The sequence below is a fragment of the Protopterus annectens genome, chromosome 14.part0, assembly GCF_019279795.1.
Source record: "Protopterus annectens isolate FY-2018-M chromosome 14.part0, PAN1.0, whole genome shotgun sequence".
NCBI classification, from domain to species: Eukaryota; Metazoa; Chordata; order Ceratodontiformes; family Protopteridae; genus Protopterus; species Protopterus annectens.
Window position 1 is genome coordinate 130,465,384 of NC_056748.1, and position 24,002 is coordinate 130,489,385.

The 24,002-nt window shown below is 36.8% G+C and overlaps 1 protein-coding gene across 5 annotated transcripts in view; it reads left to right on the forward strand.

Annotated features, from left to right (window-relative positions):
- ACSL5 (acyl-CoA synthetase long chain family member 5) overlaps positions 1-24,002 on the forward strand; it is a 630,479-nt gene that overhangs the window by 272,016 nt on the left and 334,461 nt on the right. For all 5 annotated transcript variants that reach the window (XM_044055842.1, XM_044055844.1, XM_044055845.1 and 2 more), the window contains exons 5-6: positions 1-33; positions 19,496-19,595. The exon at positions 1-33 is cut by the window's left edge and continues 69 nt beyond it. In XM_044055842.1, the coding sequence (XP_043911777.1) occupies positions 1-33; positions 19,496-19,595 (133 nt within the window). The remainder of the gene's footprint in view (positions 34-19,495; positions 19,596-24,002) is intronic.

Below are 24,002 nucleotides of genomic sequence, written 5' to 3' on the forward strand. Positions count from 1 at the left end.
TTCATCGGTATCTTTGCCCAAAACAGACCAGAAGTAAGTCCTAATCTTGGACTAGTAGATGATATTTTGCACTTTGTACAACATAGAGAGTAGCACTGCAATGAATTTCACAATGTACTGAAGAAAATTGTTGGCCGTTTTAATCCTTATGATGTTCTCTTAGTGATGTAGGAAGATATGGTTCCCCACCTACCCAAAAAAGAATAAGTATAAAATTTTTATTGCCCCACAGACTATATAATTGTCAGACTTCTGAGCAATTCCAGAGTTATGGAAGATGATGCATTAAAATCACTTTCTTAAAAAAGTTTCTGGCTGACTTGCATGAAGATTGAAAATGGCAACTCAGAGATACTATTTTTGATCCTGAAGCAAGTATGCAACAATAAACTGCTACCAATACAAAATATAGTTTATAAGAGTTGTCACTTTAATGAACGATATATTATATGCAGCTTACAGTGACATAAGATATGATAACGGAGAATGTATAGTGCACGGCCACCTATGTGACACAGAAAATAAACTTTTTGGAGTTATGGAGAGTGCACTTGGTTTGCATATGTAACTGTTTTTGATATTTATTGACTGCCACTAAACTTTTATATGTATTGCTGGATTTCTGACAATTTGGCTTTGCTTATACTTGAGTAGGATTTACTGCCTTCACTCAGCTTTACATCCAGCTTATCCTTCATCCTTGCCCACATTGTTAGATAATATTTGAAGTGAGTCGATAGCTGAGGAAAGAGTCACAAGGTGAAATACTTTTGTGAGTGAATAGAAGTTAGAAATATGTCTTGGACAGAGTGGAGATACAGGGTCTCCTCAGATTTAAGTAGTAGTATTCACTATTCTTTTATTTTGCTACTTTGGCTGCCATATAAATAATACTATCTGCACTCTGTTTAAGATGGCTGCTAGCCATGTGATTTCCCATATGAAAGTCACATGTACAACTGCTGAATTTCTAGATATGCAGTACCTCTTCACAGACAAATCATGGCCAAGTGAGCCTGCAAATCATAATGCACTGATTCCATTTCACTCAGTTTTAGTGTCCAAAAAGGCTTCACCTCTATAAATATAACCTACCCTGATGGGGGCATTACTTCAGAGTAGGTTACATTTAGTCGGCGGGGGGGTGCAGAGGAGGACCAGTGCAACAAGTGACAGATAGAAGCAGGACAGATTGCTGTGGACCAGACCTTGGTGACGTCTGCTTGTTGGGACATGCAACATCACCTCAGCTCACTGCTTGAGAAGCAGCAGGCATGAGTATGGAATATAGGAGACTGAAACAGTTTGGTTTTACCTCTACTTACAGGGCCAGTAACCAGACTTCTAAACTAATGCTCGTCTATCATACTTTGAACTGCTTCTTGAGAGAGGTCTCATGCAGGAGTGAGGATACCTGGAAGGTTAAGTCTGAGGCACAATTGGAGTTTGTACCAGGAGAAGGCTAATTCAGTGTAACTCCATATAGCTGAAAGGAAATGTCTCTACATTTGAATATGTAATTAACAGCTATTAAGAGTGCTTAACCCTCTTGGAAACTGTAGGTGTGGTGTTTGATAGAGTACAACATACTGGTAGTGTAGTTCTAATGTCAGATGCCAATGCTGACATAGAGAATGATGAAGATACCCCAGGTGTGTGGCTGGGAGGTACAGCTTACCTGAGCTGAACTCTCCATGGTTAGTTATTGTTGGATGTTTTCACAGATTGCCCTTAACAAACACCATAAGTGCTTCTAAGTGTACTTGGTAGCAAAAAAGCTTAGGCCAAATCTGGATGACTGCCTTTGGAGATGAAACATTTGTTCTGAACATTTTGGTAAAGAACAGTGCTGAGTTCTCAGCTGATCTCCACTCGGAGATGAGTCGGGACATACGGCTATGGCTGTGTTAATAGTTGAACAGACACAGTAATCCCAAACACATGACAAGGATGCCATGAGAATACCTAGAATATGGTTCTGTGCAGGACGACTTCAACTCCCACACCCAGAGTAGCTATTCCCCTATCCCAGGGAAGGTCAGCAAAGTGAAGTCTGAGTCTTGTTCATGACCACAGTAATAACAGCAGTGGTGAGAAGCTGCGGCCAGAAAGATGGACATTGCTTGCTGTACTAGTAACTCAAGAAAACATTTAGGGAAGCTCTGAAGTGAAACAGAGGCCTGGTAGGTATAGACAAGAAAGAAAGGCAGCAACACTGACTGACCAGGTGTGCAAGGTGCTTGGTAAGTAGATGAAAACTAACTTTTGTATTACCTCAGACAGCATTTGCAAAGCAGTTCTCAGTATGTGGGGCAAAATAAAAACTTTGACTAAGGGATGACTGTGTTTAGTGGTAGAAGAAATGCTTTCAAGAAATTGTAAACCCTGTCATAATGTCTTAAGAACTTTAACAGTGTTCAGGCCAATTGGCCAATAAGTAATACTGCCTTTTTAATATAAGGTTCAGACTTGATATCTCCTGCCCAAGGATCAATATTCTTAAAATTATCTAAAGTAGTTGACTGTTGAATTTCAGTAAGTATGTTATTCCATAAAATTGCCATGCGGTTTGCTATAAATAAATATTTTAACCTGTTTTTTACATAAATAAGTCTTACATGTATAGTATTTTGCCTTAGTGGTTCATAGGTTCATAGGAGATTACTAGACTAACAGTTTAAGAGCCTTTACAAGCCTAGCCAACATAATCCAATTCTAGCCAGTATACTGCTCATAGTAGCAAGAGGATGACATGGCTTGTGCCTGTGCCTTGAGTATTTTATAGATTTTACAGATTGCCCTTATCCACAGATTGCCCTTATCCATATGAGATAAAGACACTACCTCGGGTGTGAATTTATGATTCTCCATTAATCAATCCAGTCTAATCTTGAAGAGGGCCAGGGAAGGACTCTGCTTTACATGAACAGGAAGCCTATTCCAAAGAAGGGACAACCTCTGGGATACAAATCTGTCTCACCAGCATGTACTGTTTGAGTCACTGACTAACTTTAGGTCCCTAGAATGGGTGACCCTCATACTGTTTGAAACAGCTCCATCAAGGCTGGATTTGTGAGTGCTTGTAGGTCACAGCATACGTCACTCCTTAATAGTAGGAGACAGAGTAAAGGGATAGGGCTTTTAGTCTGTCTGCATAGCTCATGTTGTTTACATCCTCCTGTGCACTTTATTACTGGTCTAATGAGGGATGAGAACAGTGGGATTATAATTTCCTTGTATCTGGTAGCCATCTCTTTAAGTATAAGTTTTGCCCCATAGAAGGACTTCCTCACCACTGTGGACACATTGCAGTCAAAGTTCAAGATACAGTCTATCTATGTACCTACATCTCTCATCTCTGACTTTACTCTTAGGGGTGTGCTATTGATGTTGTAATTTGCAGAGGGTATTTGACTTCCCAAAGGGTATGATAATGCATTTTCCATATATAGTTTTAGGCCATGGTTCTGGCACCAATCATTTGTCTGATCTAGACACTCCTGTAGGATATTTACATCACTGGGGGATTCAATGATTGCAGTCATTGACAAACCTTGTCATCCATTGGCCTCCCACATTAGCCTTGACTTCAGAAAAGTATACTCCAAACAGGAGTGGTCCCAGCACAGAGCCTTGTAGAGCACTACTAGTAACTAGCCACTTGGATTCACCCACTTTAACCACATGTGTCCTGTCCATGAGCCAATTGGTTATCCATTTGGTGACAGAGATTTATGCCTAATTTTCTGAGTTTATTTATAATAACTGAGTGGGAATCTGTGTTAAATGCCTTGGCTTGGTTGGAGGTGGCATATACTGTTTTATCCTCATCCATGGTCTTAGTGACTTTCTCAAAGAAATCCACCAGATTCAGTATCATTTTGTACATCTCCATATTAAATAAGATTTGCATTATATCATCGATAAAGGTAGGTTTTATATGCTAAAATATATTTTCATCTTATATACCTATAACTTAAAAAATAAAGATTTAGGTAGTTACACCTGTCTCTGTATACAATATCTTTTACCACAGTGATTCTTTTAGTGAATTTATGTTGAACGCTCTGAAGAGATTTCACCTGATCCTTAAGGTAGACAGAAAACATGCTGGCCATGTTTAGTAAACAATGCCAACAAAAAGCAGAAGCCAGCAACTGTGAGCGGTATGAACTAATTTAATTAGTTAAAAAATAAAAAAAACACAAAGATAACAGACTGGTTTTGGCTATGATGTTAACCTAGCCTTCATCAGTGTAAATACCAAAAACATCTTGAGGTTCTTTTATATACATTGACATAATTAGTCACAAAGTTTCATTGGTGAGCTCATGAATATTCATTGGTATACAACATCATAAATATTCATTAAGACCAGGCTGGAAAAGTCCACCTAATTTCACAATCCATTTCTTTTCTTTTATATTTAGTTTGCTGTGCCAACCAGATTTATTAGATCTGTCACGTATTATTTTGTCAGTGATGGTAAAATGAAATGTTGCTGTGGTATGTTTAAGAGTGGTTTTATACAGGGCATTACTCATTCTTTTACATTTAACATGACTAAGGTGTTCAGAAATACGTAACTTGAGAGGTCTAGATGTTTGTCGTATGTAAAATGCATGACAACTGCAAGAGGCCATATAGATAATCCAATCTGTGCTGCAATTTACAAAAAACCTGATGTCATATATAGTACTGCAATTACTAGTGGAGAACTGTTTGGTTTTTAGCACATGTTTACAATGGCTGCAATGACCACATGGCATGCAGCCCACAAGTTTATCTCCAGAAATTAAGGTTTGGATCGTATTCTGGTTAGTAGCATCATGGTGATGTTTGTAGTGACTGAAATGAGATCCAAGATTTTTCCCCCTTCTAAATGAAAACATGCAGGTCTCGGATAAATGTTGTGACAAAACATTGTCAGCTAGGAGGATGTTCCAGTGTCATTTAATGGCATCAATGACTCTATTTGTATTTCTGCCATATGTAGTAATACATCGTAGACTGTTGTTTGTGTTCTGTGATTTGTGTTTATACTTAAGGAGGTCTTCCCTGTCCAAATTTGCAGCATAATTGCTTGCTGTATGTTCATAAGCCATACTGTAACCCCTTTCTTGAAACCTATTCGACAAATCTTTGTGAAAAACCTGAAAGGCATTTTCTTCTGAGCAAATGCGTCTCATCCTAATTAATTGAGACTTGGGGATGTTTTTAGTGCTATGTGCTGGATGAAAGCTGGATGCATGCAGTAAGGTGTTATATTCTGGATATTTTTTGAATACTTCTGTACGGAGGGTGTCATCCTTATTCCTTGTTACCAGCACATCCAGATATGTGATCTTGTGTTGGTCATAGTTGATGGTAAATTGTAAACCCCATTTATTGTCATTAAGATACTCAACAAATTCCATCAAGTATTCCACATCAGACCTCCACACCATCCAGCAGTCATCCAGATATCTACACCAAATATCAATTTCCATTAAATAAATGTTGTGTGTAACATCATAAATGATTTGTTCTTCTATGTGTGCCATGTATAGATCTGCATATATGGGAGCAAATGATGTGCCCATTGCAGTACCCCGTATTTGGAAATAACATTGTTTTCCATAGAAGAAAACATTTTTGGTGAGAACATGTTCAGTTAGGCATATAAGAAAAGTGTTAAAGCCAGGTTTATATAGCTCTGATTTGTATAGCCAATATTCTACTGCATCTAGCCCTGCCCAATGTGGTATGTTGGTGTATAATGCACTAACGTCCAAGGTGCATAGCAACCAGTCATCTTCAATTTGCATATTATTTATAATGCCTAAAAATTCTGTGGTATCCTGAATTCTAGATCTTATCCATCTCAATAATGGTTTGAGGTGTTTAGTTAGAAATTCAGATAATGGTTCGGTTAAGGAGCCATTACCTGCCACAATTGGTCGGCCTGGGGAGTGCAAAGGATCTTTGTGAATTTTGGACAAAAAATAGATATATTGGCTGTTGGAATCAGATATAGTAAAATGATTTTTGGTGTTTTGTGTAATGATGCCATTTTCTACTGCTGAATCCAAAAACGTATCTATTTGATGTTTAAACATAGATGTTGGATCAAGAGGCATTTTGGTATAATATCTGGCATCTTCCAGCTGTCTCTGAGCCTCAGCATCATATTGGGTCCAATTCATGACTACCACAGCACCACCTTTGTCTGCAGAGATGATAACCAAATTTTTGTTATTGGTAAGTTCCTGTAAGGTTAACATATCTGTCTTTGAGAGATTGGTAGGTTTGGGGTGAGTCATACCCGAAGTAAAATATAGATCTTTGAGAACACTATTTTGGAAAAGACTCACACAAGGATGCATAGGTGGGACAAAGGTGGATTTGTGGTATTTTAAATTATCATCAGTGACATCATCATATTTTTTGTCATGAAAATACAGTTTTAAGTTAAGCAATCTGCAAAATGCTGTCACATCTTGTGCAAATGAATCTTCAGGAACAAAAAAACCCGGTATAAAAGAAAGACCTTTATTTAGCAAAGCAGTTTGTGGTCAGATAATGTTGCATCAGAAATATTTAGTACATTTGTTTTGGCACACTTATTTATTTGTTTGTCAACAGTTCCATTAAGCCCTCCAAACTTCTTATTTTTTCGATATTTCCTGCCTCTTGTAAGGCCTAAAGGGGCCACACTGTTATTACGTTTAGGGATGGGGGAATCTGAGGTTTGCTGTATGTCCAAATCCATACCAGAAGAGGAATCACTCCCCGATGAATCAGTATGTGTATTGCGTTTTCTAAGAATGGACTTGGGACGTTTGCATTTGGGGGTGGTATTAGTTTTATGATAACCACCTTTAAACCTAACATGTCTAGTATGTTGAAAGGGATGACCTTTGTCATAATCAGTTTGGTCCCTTTGAAATTTTTTGAGTTTCCTATCCTTGAGTTGTTGTTCAAAGGTAAGTAAGTCTGAGCTAAGTTTAGACAATTGGGTGGAAAAAAACGGTTGGTCATTGTATTGATCACTATCATCACATAATTTGCTAACATTAAGGATTTCCCTGTCAATAATACGCTCATAATATCTGGATAATGTTTCCACAAATTTCATGGAGCAGTTTTGTTGTATTGTTGACCATTCACTGGTTAGTTGTTCATCTAATTCAGTTACTAATGGCTGAATTTTAACTCTAAGCCCTCTGGGAGTTATCCCTTTAGCCATGTATGCTTTGAATAATTTAAGATGCCATACATTGGACCTTAATGTTCTCATATTTCTATTCAGTTGTTGAAACAACTTTTCACAGTGGATTTCGGTATTATCTATAGTATTAAAACTATTGTCATTGGGTCGTTCTCCTATCCCAAAAATGCCCAAATCTTCCTTATCAGAAGAGAGCCCAACCAAGATCTGATTTAGATCCATTATGAAAATAAAAAAGGGATATTGGATATAAGAGTATAAACGAGCCACACGGACTCAAATGTAGGTCAGAGACAAAATTAAAGATCAAACTTAATCAAATTGAATGTTTGATCAAAGTCAGAAGACTGATTCACACTTGTGTATTAGCCAAAGACCAATTTCAATTATAGAAAATTTTCAAATATAGAGAAAATGAATGCAGTACCACGTCCTAGAGGTTGAAAAGATTGTATGTGGAAACTGGGCAATAATGGCCAGTAAAACTAATCAATTATTGAATCAAAACCAAAAGTTTTGAACAATATGAAGTCTAAGTTGTTAAAAACAGCCCTGACAGGAATACTCATACATAGATCTTGTCGGCTTGCATTGAATGTATCATTAAAATGTTTGTAAATTTGGCCTCTGATAGTTGACAAAAACAGTGGTGGCTGGTGACTTCAAATCACAGGGGAGCTGCAGGAGACAGCTGAATGGGTGGGGTCAAGGGGGTGGGTGTGGTCAACTAGAAAGGGGAGGAGCTATGCTCAAAACCACAAAAACTAACTTTAATTAAATATGCTGCCCTGGGTGGCAAACCATCATTATGAAAGTCCAATCAAGACAAAAATAAGTGTAGGAGAATAAAAATATTTCAATGCATTGGCTGCATGACAGCTTACTTAATATCTAGATGGAAACAAAAGGTTGTGAGGCATGAAAAAATAAATTACTTTTTAAATACATTACTGGAATGCCAGTCAAAATCAAGTATAAGAAAAAACAGAAGCACTCAACTCAAACCACTTCTCCTTGCACTGCAGTTCTAATTATAATATATTCAGCTTTATTAAAGTACCAAGTAGCATGCTGAAAGTAGAAATCTCTGTGATGCCCCCACTTGTAAAAATGTTTCTTATCCAAAAAAGACCTGCTGCCTGACAACTTGTTTCATGGGGAAAACATAATCAAAGTAAAAAATGAAAAGCAAACAAGAAACAAGCTCAAGATACATTGCTTAAAGGATTACTGTACAGGTTATGGACCACACATGATTGGCATTCTGTTTAGTTTACGGGTAAAGTCTGTAGAGATGACTGGAAGTCTCCAACAAGTGTAATGAGCTTTTTAAAATAATGGAATCCTGTCCTTTAATACCCAAGGCTTATACATTATCTAGTCAAGCATTCTCTGCATGGCAACAACAGAAAGGCTTTCAATGTTGGCAGTTCTTTAACAGTATGCTTATTAAAGCTTACTTGCATCTTACGATCTCAGACAAGCTTACCTTATGGTCATTAAAGCATTGCTACTTAAACACAGAGCAACAGGCACTCTGAGTAATAAGCATAAATCTGAGTAATAAGCATAAATCAACAGTACAAAAATATGACAGAAACCAGACCATTCTGCAAAATCAAGGACAGATGAAAAGCCACTGTAGTACTTGTGTCTACCTTGGATGGGGGGAACACACTGCATAACTACTCCTTGCCTTGCTTGGACACATCCAGAGTCACTACATGGGGGAGTGGGGTGGAACAAGTATGTCACAATTTGAAATATCTCTCGCTGACTGTGATGGCCCTGACACATTTGTCATACCTCTCAATCTCAAGAGCAAGAAATCTGGACAAAGCCATACACAGAAGTGGGACAAAGGCCCAAAAATAAGGACAATTTTTAAATATTGCTCTAATAAACTTAGAAAGATAATAGAATAGGTCTTACATTAGTATGAATTTTCTGAAGGGTATAAAATCTGAAGGGTATAAAATCTGAAACTCAAATGTCTGTCATTTTCTAACTTCAGTCTTTAGTGATTTGTCACTAATTTGCCAAAAAAACACAATTTTATGAAAAATGGACCAAAAATTGTGATGCAAAAATATAAAATAGACACACAATACAGCTGGGAACCTGTCAAAGAAGGGACACTTTAATATTAGTACTGCTACCTTGAGCAGCTGACAAAATAAAAGAATCTACATGCATTTCAAGTAATCTATAACTTTGATTATTACAGTTATTTCTTAATTGTAAACCCTCCATGTTTTCTTCCAAAATTGCTATTTTGCGGAGGGATTATTAGGGGTAAGAGCAACATTTTGAGCCAAAATCGGGGACAGTTGAGAGGTTGGCTATGCCTAATTCTATAAAGCAATTTATTTGCATGTACCTCTCAACCTGTTAATGCAGTAAATCTAAACAAGGCCAAATATATTGGGGGCACATATAAACAGTACTAAAAATTGTTCTTGTATAAATTGAGACAGTTGATAGAACAGCTCTTACTTTAACATGCATTTTTCTGAAGGTTATGAAGTCTGAAACTCAGTGTATCATTATTTAGTGACTTAATTCCTAAATGATTTGCCAGAAAACTACAAATTTTATGAAGAACAAACCAAAAATAAGAAGCAAAAATCTATTCATTCTTTGAAAATCTGGACAGTTGGGAGGTATAGTTCAGCTGGGCCTGTCTGAGTTTGCTGCCCTTCCCCCCTGACAAAATCATGGTTGAATGGAGCCTCTGCAGCCATTCCAATGAACCATTACTTGGCTATTTCACTCCATTTACCATAAACACTAATGTGCATACTGCTTTACTTCTATGATGAGTTGGACTTCATTTGAAAGTTTTATTTTGTATTTTACAGCACAAACACTAAGTCATCTTCTAAACAAAGCAATGCAGTCTCACAATGAAAACTTAGCATTAAAACTTCTCTGCCCTTGAAACTCACATTCATTGAAACAGCATTGAAACCCGCATTCAAAGAAAATACATTTTGCCAGTGGCAGATAAAGATTAATTTTGGGCTGTTTTCAAATCATAGGCCCCTTGCATATGAAACATACATGTGCTCTTTGATACACCTTCCTCATTGTACTAAAATTATATTTCTTGTACAATACAGTACAGTTGTTAGAGGGTGTTTTAAATTTGTTTTGAACATTTTTCCAGTAAGCAATGAAACAAAACGCATGCACCCATAATGGCAAAACTGCCCAGTTCAGAACATTTACCATAAAAAAGTCTACTCAGACTTCCACAGTCCACCATTAGTAAATATGCACAATTCTACAGTCCACCATTATTAGTAAATATGCACAATTCTACAGTCCACCATTATCAGTAAATATGCACAATTTATACAGTCCACCTTTATCAGTAAATATGCACAATTCTACAGTCCATTATCAGTAAATATGCACAATCTCTGAAGTAAAAGTCATCTAAATAATTCCACATTAAAGAAATCTGTAACTAATGAAGAGGTTGCTGCTAGCAATCACCTTTATATTTCATGGTTTCATCGAAAAATAAAGTGTCTGTTGCCCCTCAGGAATAAATTGCCTATATTACATTAAAAAATGATAAGCTAGTAATAATATTGCAAGAGGAAATGGATGGCAAACTGATAACAGACTCATAGTTAGTATCTTCACCAAGGAGAACATTCTCAGTACGGCAGCATCCACCCCTTGTGGGAGTAGAACCCACAGCCTTCTGCATCAAAAGCAAGTACACAACCTGTTGTGCTATTAACAAGGCAAAACACTAAACTTCTGTTCCCCTGCAGCTCTCAGCTCCTTGTAAAATCTACTCAATACCCAACTGCATCTCAACTTCGCAGCACAAGAAAACTGGAAAAAGCTAAAATGTATTGGGGGGGGGTCAAAAGCCCAAAAACAGGGACACATTAAACATTGCTTGTATAATCTTGCAAAGTTGCTAGAATAAAATGCTGTGTTACCACCCTACATTTTACTGCCAAGGTCCCTGAGCAAAACAGTCAGAGTAACATACCACTACGCCACATCAGCTGCTTTGTAAAAGAGAGGAAGGCTGAAACTTAAATGGCTATCATTTTGTGAATTCAGTTCTCACCACAGCTGTCAACCTCTTAGTACAAAACACCTGGACAAACCCAGTAATGAGGGAATACAGCCCTCAAAAATATTCAGTGAATTCAGTTCTTGCCATAGCTGTCAACCTTAGCACAAAAACCTGGACGAAGCCAATAATGGGGGAATACAGTCCCAAAAATAGGGACAAATTTCAAATATTCATCTTATAAACTTAGAAAATTGCTAGAAAAAAAGGTTGTGTTACTATGTATTCTGAAGAACATGAAGTCTGAAATTCAAATGCCTGTCAATTTTACTGCTGACAGAACAAAAACAATTTTCAGCAGAGACCCAGGGATTAATACTGCAGACACGTCTTTGTAAAATGACAGGGCACCAGAGCAAATCCACGCAAACACAGGGAGGAGATGCAGACTCCACACAGAAGGCACCCCAGCCAAGAATCAAACCAGAAAACCTATAGCTGTGAGGCAACAATACTACCACTGCACCATCAAATATGCAAGGAATTAAACATTCAGAAACCTGAAGTCTGAAATTCAAATGCCTGTCAATTTTATTTTACATTTGTTAATCAGGACAGTCTGACTTGGAACAAAAAAAAACAATTCTCAGCAGAGGCCCAGGAAGAAATAATGCAGACATGTCTTTGTAACATGGGAGGACACAAAAGCAAACCCACACAAACACAGGGAGAAGATACAGACCCCCACACAAAGAAGGCACCCCAGCCAAGAACCAAACCCAAGAACCTACAGCTGTGAGGCATCAATGCTACCACTGCACCATCAGATTTCAAGCATTGCAATATTTAAAAACCACAGATATTATGAGGAATAGATCAGATCAAATATGAGGCAAAAATCTGCAATTTTTTTACAAATGGTGGTGGGTAGGGAATTCAGGTCTTTAACACCTGCATACAAGGTACAGGGTTCAAGCCTGAGGTATTCCCTATCACACCACCATGAGTCTAATCACAAGTGCATCCCACCTGAGGCATTTTCACACACACACACACACACACACACACACACTTTCCTAAGTAAATTCCCGATGGAACTGCAGAGACAGCAGCAGAAATCCCGCGCAAATCTGACCCTGCCCGTCGCGAACTCCAGTCCAATCCAGATCCTTACCCTGTCCGTCGCAAGATCTTCCCCTGCAGCAAACTCTAATCCGATCCTTCCTCTGACTGCTGACGTTGCACCCCGATGCGTTTCCCCAGGCAGTCTATGCAGTTTAAAACTGCATAGACTTGTGGGAGCTTAAAATTTTTTTTTATTTTTATTTTATCAGTAGTTTGAAGTTGAGGGGGCTGCAGTCCAGCAGTCCGATAGCATGGGCCGCCCCTGGACAAAAACCTTGCCACGTCCAGATCCACTTATAAATGAATAGCAAATGTTAGGACAATAATGGTAACTGCAATATAATTATATCACAATGACCCTTGGCAGGTACCAAATTATTTGTGGAAATTAGAATCCGAATTTGGCTAAATAAACATGTGTAAATCAATAAGATATAGTTGTCGGTAATCTACTAATGAGTCCATCAAAAAGGCCCATTGTCTATTTAAATTGGAGTCCTATAGATTGGACAAAATAAACTGACATGGGAAAATTTGCTGAAATATATAATATATCACATATATATGTATCGCTCCCTCAACCACTGTAAATTAAACTGATGGAAAGATAGGAACAATATATTTTGTGCAAAATAATACTGTGTTATATAATCTTATTTAGTATGACCTTTCTATATAATGTAATATACTTGTAAGTGGTCTCAATATGTCCAATAAGTCCAAAATAATTCACAATATTATTATTAGCATCTGCAATGTATAAATTCCCAAAGCTGTATCAATATGAGTGACTTAGATATACTGGCCATATAAGTTGTCAATTGGGGAAGTATCTAAATGTAGCCTTATTGTGTTACAGATCCACACTACAAAATATATTAATGAAACCTAAAAAATTTGGTAGTAAGAACAACATTGATTTAGACCATGTCAGGCATGCAATTATTATATGAACAATGCAATATTAATTGTCAGCATGAATCTATATATGAGTCCCAAAGTTGCATTAGCCTAATATCTTTAACAAAATTAGTCCAAAAAAAATACATATAAACCATTTGTAAAAAATAGTCCAAGGTTGCCTGTCCGCCTTGCAGGTCCTGGTTCATAGGACAAAGAAATGTAATGCCTGGTATAATAGGGGCCTTAGTATGAATAGACTTATTCTATCCAATCATATAGACGTATTGCCGTTATATCAGTTGAGCACACAATCATTTTTTGTCCATTATAGTATTTAAGACAGCCCTCGGCCTTATGTATTTGTTGAATCACAAGGTGATAACCCTTCAAACCTGCAACAGATGACACAGCTTTCCATATTGGTGAATCAGATTACCACACAATCTTGAATGCTATCAGTACCCAATAGCAATAAAAAATATATGTGTTTAACAATCCCAAACAAAACACCAAATAATATCTTTGCAGTGAAAAAATGGTATTATTTGCTTTTAAAGTTAAAAAAATGTTGTTCAAATGTCGTGAAAAATGGCCCGTGGTAATGCAATTATGCTGCAAATTTGGACAAGGAAGACCTCCTTAAGTATAAACACAAATCACAGAAAAACAACAATCTACGATTTATTACTATATATGGCAAAAATACAAATAGAGTCATTGATGCCATTAGACAACACTGGAACATCCTCCTAGCTAACAATGTTTTGTCACAACATTTATCCAAGACCTGCATGTTTTCATTTAGAAGGGGGAAACATCTTGGATCTCATTTCAGTCACTACAAACATCACCATGATGCTACTAACCAGAATACGACCCAAACCTTAATTTCTGGAGATAAACTTGTGGGCTGCATGCCATGTGGTCATTGCAGCCATTGTAAACATGTGCTAATAACCAAACAATTCTCCAGCAGCAACTGCAGTACTATATATGACATCAGGTTTTTTGCAAATTGCAGCACAGATTGGATTATCTATATGGCCTCTTGCAGTTGTCATGCATTTTACATAGGACAAACATCTAGACCTCTCAAGTTATGTATTTCTGAACACCTTAGTGATGTTAAATGTAAAAGAATGAGTAACACCCTGTATAAACACACTCTTAAACATACCACAGCAAGATATCATTTTACCATCATTGATAAAATAATAGGCGACAGATCTAATAAATCTGGTTGGCACAGCAAACTAAATATAAAAGAAAAGAAATGGATTGTGAAATTAGGTGGACTTTTCCAGCCTGGCCTTAATGAATATTTATGATTTTGTATACTAATGAATATTCATGAGCTCACCAATGAAACTTTGTGACTAATTATGTCAATGTATATAAAAGAACCTCAAGATGTTTTTGGTATTTACACTGATGAAGGCTAGGTTAACGCCATAGCCGAAACCGGTCTGTTATCTTTGTGTTTTTTTATTTTTTAACTAATTAAATTAGTTCATACAGCTCACAGTTGCTGGCTTCTGCTTTTTGTTGATCATGTGTTTTTGAGCCGTGCAATCACTTCCGTGCAGGGGAATTCTTTTTTAGTAAACAATGCCCCACCCACCCTTTAAGGGGGTATTGTAAATGGCCCCTGACACTCTCTGCCTTTTAAAGTGGCAGTGTAAATGCCCCACCCACCCCTCTGCCCTTTAAGGGGGCAGTGTAAAAAGCATCTAATTGATTTGACGCATTTTTGCAGATGGGTTTACTGTGCAATTAAGTCTGAATCAACAGGGCTGTGAGAATGGATTCAATATGGCAAGAAATGGTGAACTGTTAGGGTGCCATTGTTATTTTGCCTTTTTGATGTTATGACATGAATGAAGACAATAAGTCTAGATTGGCAGAATGAATGCTGACCATTCTGCAACCCCCCCCCCCCATCTCCATTCTTAAATAAAGACCTTTTAAATGCATGGAGATAACTGAAATTTTAAAATCAGTCTTATTTTGTGACATGCGGTGGTGGTGCTGCGGTAGCGTTTTCGCCTCACAGTAAGACGTTGTCCTGTTCGATTCTCAGCTAGAGCGTCTTCTCTGTGGAGACATGCATGAATGGGTGTACCTTCATTGAAGGTTGTGCTTCAGGGCTGGCAACTTGGCATGTAAAAATCTACTGCCAATCATTAGCGGACTGGACTTCCGCTGTGGTGACCCCTAACCGGGAAAAGCCGAAAGACACAACAACAACAACAGACCTATTTCATTTGAATTGCAGAAGTTACAATTTCATAACAACCACTCTTCATACAATTCACGCTATCTATGCTTGCGTATTACCAGAGTCAAGAGAGTCTATTGATGTGTAAAAGAGCTATACAATTTTAAGCTCAACTTGTTGTTTATTCAGAATTAATTTTGATTTTGTGCTTTTGGTGGGTTTCTTCTCTTGTCTAATTTATATACACTTCTGAGTGAACATTTCTAAATTAATTCTACATATATATATATATATATATATATATATATATATATATATGTATATATGTATATATGTATATGTACCAGTTTTAGCCTGCAGAAACATACAGAGTCTCTCACCACTAAAGTCCATCAGAAATACTAAAGAATTAAAACTACCTATCTTTGCCACAGCCTTCAAACAAATCAATTGACCTTGCCTGCTCTCTACTAACTTGGGCACAGATGTATAACCATTTCTGCAGTATATTAGCTTTCCTTGACAAGAATTAATGTAAATGGATAGTAGCTTGACTGGATTAGTATGTACAGTACAAGTGGTTACACAAGGGTATATACCAGGTTAGGCTTAAACAGAGTTGAACTTTTACTAGGTATTGCTTAAACTGAGTTTTAAACATAAAATCTAGCAGCAAAGGAATTTACATACTTAAGTATTTTCATCAGCCACTGTGTCCATGAATCGTCTGTACTACAGCTCTGGAAAACTGCAGTAGCTGCTCCCATTTACAAAGGTGGGCATTCAGTATTGCTAACTTTTACCAAATTGTTCTTCTCTCCCTTACTGAAGATAGTTCAACAGTATCCAAACTGGTGGAATTGCCTTTCAGTTTGTCAAACAGGCAAAAAACAAACTTTGACTAAAGATGGTCTAAGTGTTGTTCTAAACCTGAAATTGTAGCAGTGAACGTCTCTGATTAATATCTCAGTCTGTGCTCCTTCATTACTCATAGAAGCAAAGTATTTGGATGTCTAATAATCCTGATCTTGTAAGATTGCCACCATGCTTACTCCCAAGCACATGATTATCTTGTATATAAATTATGTGGATTCTGTAGACAACTTTACAGTTTTAAAATGTTTGCTATATCCCTTCCCTTGTTTCTTCTTGTAGTTTTTTGTTTGTTTTTTTAACTTGCATATGTTCTGTAGATCTCTCCAGAACTTCACAGAAAATTAACTTAACTGGAATACTTTCCCTACAATGTCTGCATGGAGTTTGCCAAGTTCTCTGGCTTCCACCCACATCCCAAAGACATGCCATATGTGAGTTAGTAATCCACATCCCAAAGACATGCCATATGTGAGTTGGTAATCTGGTAATCCACATCCCAAAGACATGCCATATGTGAGTTGGTAATCTGGTAATCCACACCCCAAAGACATGTCATATGTGAGTTGGTAATCTGGTAATCCACATCCCAAAGACAAGCCATATGTGAGTTGGTAATCCACATCCCAAAGACATGCCATATGTGAGTTGGTAATCTGGTAATCCACATCCCAAAGATATGCGATATGTGAGTTGGTAATCTGGTAATCCACACCCCAAAGACATGCCATATGTGAGTTGGTAATCCACATCCCAAAGACATGCCATATGTGAGTTGGTAATTTGGTAATCCACATTCCAAAGACATGCCATATGTGACTTGGTAATCCACATCCCAAAGACATGCCATATGTGAGTTGGTAGTCTTCCAAACTGTCCATAGGTCACCATGCCATGTGTACTATACCAGACTGGCATCTGATCATTCGATCTTTGTTTTATGATTTGTACCCACTGAGTCCAAGGATCTCATCCATCTCCCATACATCTTTTAAATAAATAAAGTGGGTACTGGAGAATAAATTCAGGAGTGAATCTAGTTTTAGCAGCAGATCATTTGATGGATTTACTGAATGGGAATAGCAGTTATAGTCAAAACACGAATCAGCTGCAGTTTATTGCACCAGATATACAAATAAAACAGCATAAAATAAAAAAAAACAACCTGGTGAAAAATGTTCATTTTATTTAACAAAATAAAGCTTTCGGGTATAACCCTTCTTCAGTATTTTAAAACTTACTTGAAACACCTTCCTTTTATACATAATATCAGAAAACACACGACACAGCCATCCAATAAAATTGAATAAACAATCAAATAATTAAGTAATTAAATAAACAAAAGCAATATAAATAATAGTAAGAACATTTGTTTTACTTTAGATTTGACATTTTAATAATGTTATTTATAATCAGGGTATTACTCTGGTTTTAATATGTTCTTTTTAATATGGTTCTTATGTATGTGAAAACAAATGAAGAGAACATAATATAATTTTTCAGATTTAAAATGAATTGTTTAATTATTTGATTGTTTATTCAATTCTATTGGATGGCTGTGTCATGTGCGTTTTTTGATATTATGTATAAAAGGAAGGTGTTTCAAGTAAGTTATAAATACTGAAGAAGGGTTATACCCAAAAGCTTTATTTTGTTAAATAAAGTGAGTGTTTTTCATCAGGTTGGTTTTTTTTTTGTTAAATAGCAGTTATAGTTTCAGGTAGCTCATGAGCTGTGACCGTAAATTAAGCAAAGACCCCCTTAAATACTCTGTATGAAACCAGAAATAACTGAGAGATTATAGTTAACATGAAGTTATCTTTTTAGGATTTGGGAGAAATACTTTACTTTTTTTGCTGTCTGGCTTACTTCTGTAGTATATTCTATAACTTGAAATACAGAAGAGAATTTGGATTTATGCAAATCGGTTTGAGATTCCTTTCTGAAATAATTAGATTCCCACAAAGAGTTTTCAGCTCAGTAGATACATTTAGCTCCTACTCTGTAAATGTAACCATATTTCATCCCAGTCTTGCTGTTTATACAACTCTGCTTTTACTTGTATATCCAAAGTGCGGTGCTGCGCTATCATCTCTGTCAAATGGTCTGATGAAGCACAGTTTGGATGTGTGAAAGCGCTTACCTATAAGAATTAAAAGTTGGTGATTTTATGCTTGTTACCGTGGTCCAGTGCCTAATATTTGTCTTTGCCATTATATATATATATATATATATATATATATATATATATATTTTTTTTTTTTTTATTGGACAGTTTTATGGACTTTGTTTGAAATTTATCCATACATTTTGGATTTATGCTGTATTAATTTAGGGCTCCAAAAACCTGTTTGTAAAACACAGCCAAATTCTGAAAGCATACTCTTTTTTTTTGGCAAGACTGAGTCTTTCTTGAAGATGTAATTATTCTTTATAGCACTTCTGAAATATGTAAGATTATTGATCAGAAATGTTCTGCCTGTAATTTATGATCACCCTTGCATATAAGGATTGGCAAAACAGTATCTCTTTTACTGATGGTTGACATAAAATTTCCTTGTAAAAGTGGCATTCTCCTTCTAATGACCAATGATGTACAAGTTGTAGCAAAAATAACAAAGTGTCATAACCATTAGTGTCTGATTCCAAATATGCAGTAGACACAGAAAATATTAAATGCCATAGGTCCGTGTTTTCAGGCAATTGTATTTTACAGCAAATATTAGATATAATAACTGCATGAGGAAAAAATCAGTTTTTTCAACATTATGCATTGTGTACAGATATGTTTTCAATGATCCTTACCACGTGTTAAATGCTTACTGTGGTACACACTAAAGCATTAATAAACTTCCAAGTAGTGAGAATACTATAGAATTTAGGATATGAAAAGTTGCTGAAATGTGTTGAATTTCAACTTTAAAATGCTGTCTTTAAACAGAGAGATCCCCTATGAAAGGACTCCAACATGGGACACATTTCATCTTGATGCTAAAGTTCTGCAGCTTTCAGTAAACTGCAAAAGAACCTGATGTGCAAATGTTTTGGAGCTAAAGTTTTAATTTTACTAGAATTTTCGTGAATATCAGTTGTGTAACAGGTATTGTTTTTCCTTTTTGTACAGTGGATAATTTCAGAGCTTGCCTGCTACACATATACAATGGTGGCTGTTCCTCTGTATGATACCTTGGGAAGTGAAGCCGTCATATTTATCATCAACAAAGGTAGAGACTGCATACTTTAAATCTTCACTAACAATATGTTTCAGCTGAGATAACCTCTGGTGATATATTGGTTAGCAGTACCAGCAACTAATAGGAGTCGGGAAGCTAAATGCCCCCGGCTGACAATTGATAAGGTAATATGTTTCAATCTGAACTGTGCTCAGCTCCAACTGTAAAAAAACTAATAACAACTGGAATTTTTCTGCAGTAAGTACTATTGATAATCTCCTTGCAGATAATGCTATTCATTTACAAATGTGTCTAGTGTGTGTGTGTGTGTGTGTGTGTGTGTGTGTGTGTGTGTGTGTGTGTGTGTGTTTGTGTGCTGCAGGTATTCTAAGAATGAAAGAAGTGCTCGACAAAACAGAGCATGACAATGGTGTTGTTGCACCATTAGCCTGTTATACATGTACATGACAATGGTGTTGTTGCACCATTAGCCTGTTATAAATGTACATGACAATGACTGAATACAGACAGGTATGATATAACAGCAGAGAACATATCATAAAGACCAGAATCACTGAACTATTATAACAGAGACTGAAACTGTAGAAGGCTCTTAGATTAAGACAGGTCACCCCAAATCCATATCCTCAAGGAACAGAGGTTCTTGTCTGGATACATAGTAAAACCTGTACTGCGGGTTTGTTCCAGACATTTTTAAAGTAATTTCTGGGAAAACAAGAAAAAATATTGCTTAAAAATAAACAATAACAATTCTGTTTCTGCTTCCTTAGAGTACTGCAGCAAACTGGTTGAAATTTCTGGGATGCTTCGAAATACTTGTAGATAAAAATGCAGTAAGCATCAGAGATCCAGCATGCTATTTTAAATTCTTACCACTTTATGAGTAATGGTATAAACTGTCATTTATTCCATAGATTTTAGTTACTGTCAAGTATTATACTATCACATCTACCCAAATTTAATGATTTGGGGGTCTTGTTATTTAGTATGTGTGTGTGCGTGTGTGTGCATGTGTGCATGTGTGCGTGTGCATGTGTGTGTGTGTGTGTGTGTGTGTGTGTGTGTGTGTGTGTGTGTGTGTGTGTGTGTGTGTGTGTGTGTGTGTGCGTGCGCGCATGTGTCTGTGTAGGTATATTGCCTCTTTGATCCACCACTTAGCTGCTCCTCAGCAATTCAGACAGTCCTAATAATACTAAAATTATTTCCTCGACTGTATTCAGAGAGGACATGAAACAAAGCTGTCCGGAATGATAGGTAATTTGGCATCTTTTACTTTGCTTGCCATTAAACAGTATTAGGTATACTATATGCACCGTGCTTACAAATGTACTGGTCACAGTGCAAGGCCTAAAAGAACTGGACAATTCACAGCAGTGGACAAGGCAAATAGTAATCTCAAAACCTTGTTAGTTACCAAATATTTTAATTAAAAATTTGATTTTACAAAACGTGTTTATGATTATGAGATACTTAGCTTTCAAGTCTCTGTAAATAAATGCACATACTGGGCAATTCATCCTCTCATTCAATGATGCGTATGTTATCAGGCGTCTGAACAGAATCCACGCTTTAGTTCCCAATCATGTCATTAAATAGTTTTACCATCTCGACTCAAGTAAAAAAGTAGTCTTACAAGTTTACAACCTCAGAGTATGTCTGACATTTCAAAACAAGCTACTGGTATATCCCAAGTGTTGTACTTAAATCTAATTTGTGTTGTTTGCTCATTGTATCACAATGAGCAACTCATTTAACCTCCTCAGTTGCAGGAATAGATCTGAGGGCAAAGTGTTTATGCCCACTAAGCTTGTCCAGTTACTGAGTCTAAAGTAAAATAATAAGTCTGTTTGTAATCTTGCATTCAACAAACTCCAGAATCAACAAACAACAAGATCCTGCCTTAAGTCACAACTTGCATTAATCTAGCTAAAACAGTGATGTGACTAAGTTTGCAGATGATTGCAAGCTAGGAGCCATCACTGAATCCCTAAATGACTTGGCTATCCTCCAGGAAGGTTTGTCCCAAATAAATAACTGGTGCCAGCATCTTGGACCAAAACTAAATCCCCAAAAATGCATTATTATATCCTTTGGGAAGTCATCTACCATAGGGAACTATCACACTGACAACACACCCCTAAGAGTTAACCTAGTTGTTTGTATTTGGGAACTTATGGAGAAAGTGACATAACTTTTGACCAACATGCATCCTTTGCATAAGAAAGTCCTTCTATATTGCACAGACAATGCATGGACCGACTCAAAGCCCTGTCACTTTACACTGTTTCCTACTGCTAAGAGGTGACATGTGTCTGGCATGCAAGGCATCCTGCAAACCAATAATGATGGATTTACTGCACATCAGCAAATCAAATGGCATCAAAAATACTCAGTCTAGGAATCTAAACATTTTCTGCAACATCAACAGAATAGTTTGGAGGGACAGGTACATCTCGCAGAGGATACCAATGGTCTGGAACAGACTCCCCATCCATGTAAAATAACACTTAGCCCTATTCATGTTCAAGCTCAGCTTGGATCTATGGATGGAAAACAGAAAATTTATCCCAGGACTGCCCCCTGTACTACTAATGGACAGTGGCAGCTCCTAAATGCTTTATACCATACATCGGTCCTCTCAAATTATCTATGGAATGATCCCAGTTATTCTCATTAGAACACAGAGGTAATCCAGAGGGCTCAGGTCAGGTCTGGTATCCCACCTATGACTCAGAGGGTGACAGGATTAACAAGAAACAGTGCAGAAAGGATTAGTTCAGATAAAATCACCTTAGCTAACAGATCTAGGCGATTCCCTCTCTCTCTCTCTCTCTGATATGCTCCTTGTTTAGAACAAGAACACTCATCCATCTACCTACTTAACTGAATAAACTACTTGAAACTTCAACAAGGTGTCTTTATTCCTCCCACAGGGAAGGTATCAGAGAGACAGCCTCCTAGATCTGCTATCTAAAGTGGCTTTAGATTATCTAATCCTTTGTACACAATTATTGTAATTAGGGGTAATATATATAATTATCGACCATGGAATGAGTAATGCTAATCTCTAACCAAATATGATAGGTTAATTAGAGCACCAAAAGAGAAACTGGCTAGGCTTAAAAAATGGCCAGCAACAACAGCTAGCCTAGTACTTACCTATGAACATATGAACCCTAACATAAGGACCTAAAATGTTACCATCCAATTCGAACTTAGAAATGAGGAGTATAAAATGAGTTGAAATGAAAAAAATATACAGATAATGTTTCAGACCTTTCAGTCTTGTTGACAAAATGGAATTTGGGTTCCTGTTTCTAGTTTCATAAGGAATGATCTGTGCTAATATAAGATAAAGACTACACAATTTAAGCTTAATTTTTTATATTTTATTTAATTATTTATTCTTTGTTTCAGGGTGGGGGGGGGGGGCTTGAGGTTGTATTTATACTACTTGCAGAAATTTGACCAGGGCATCAGGAAGCATCCTTTCTTCTTTTTAATAGGTGCCATGGGATCTTTTATATCCACCTGAGCTTCCACCAACTTAAACAGATGGGGCCTTGGTTTAACATTTCATCCAAAGTATGGCACACTCAGGAGTGCAGCACCTTCCTTCTGCTGTACTGCAGTGTCAGCAATCTGTCTACCTGGTATGGGAATAGAACCCACAGTGTTCTGCACCAAGGGTGAGTGTGTATCTGCTGCAACACTGAAACTATTATATGTGTTCCCTAAAAGAAAACAACATACCAAATCCTGTCCATTTTTTTTATTGAAGTCCAGAATCAAGGAAAACACAGTTACTATAGGAGATGTCAGCTATCTAAACAAACTGGATAAATTACTACTCCCAACAGTAAGTAAGCATGATTCCTAAATGACTTTAACAAAAACAGTTTAAAACTAAACAGTTAAGTGTCCAAATAAGAATAATATTTATCCTGAACATCATGGTAACAACCCTCAGATCTGCATCCTGCCCTGTAGAAGTCATCCCTTCATTTATTCATAATAAATCTCTTATTATGATACCCTTACTTTAAAAATTAAGAGTACTTTACAAGTGGCAATTAGAATTATATAAATGAAATCCTTTAGTAGAACAGACTGGGGTGATGCACTCCTTATAAAAAATGTGCCTGATGCTACAAATAACATCAACGATGTTGTGAATTACAGTACCCAAATATGTAACCTTAATTAGCAGAAATATATAGTGTCATTTATGATGGAACAGTCAACAAGACCTACAAAAAAATTCAATTTGTGTCCTTCAGAAAGAATTCTCACCTAGCCCACAGAACAAGTTTGGATTAAGCATACTCCAGAATATAAGACTCATCAAATTATTCATAAAGCCACACAATTAGCCCAGTAATCAAACTCTAAAATTAGTAAAGCATTTTTAACTACATCAGAAAACCTAAAGAGGAA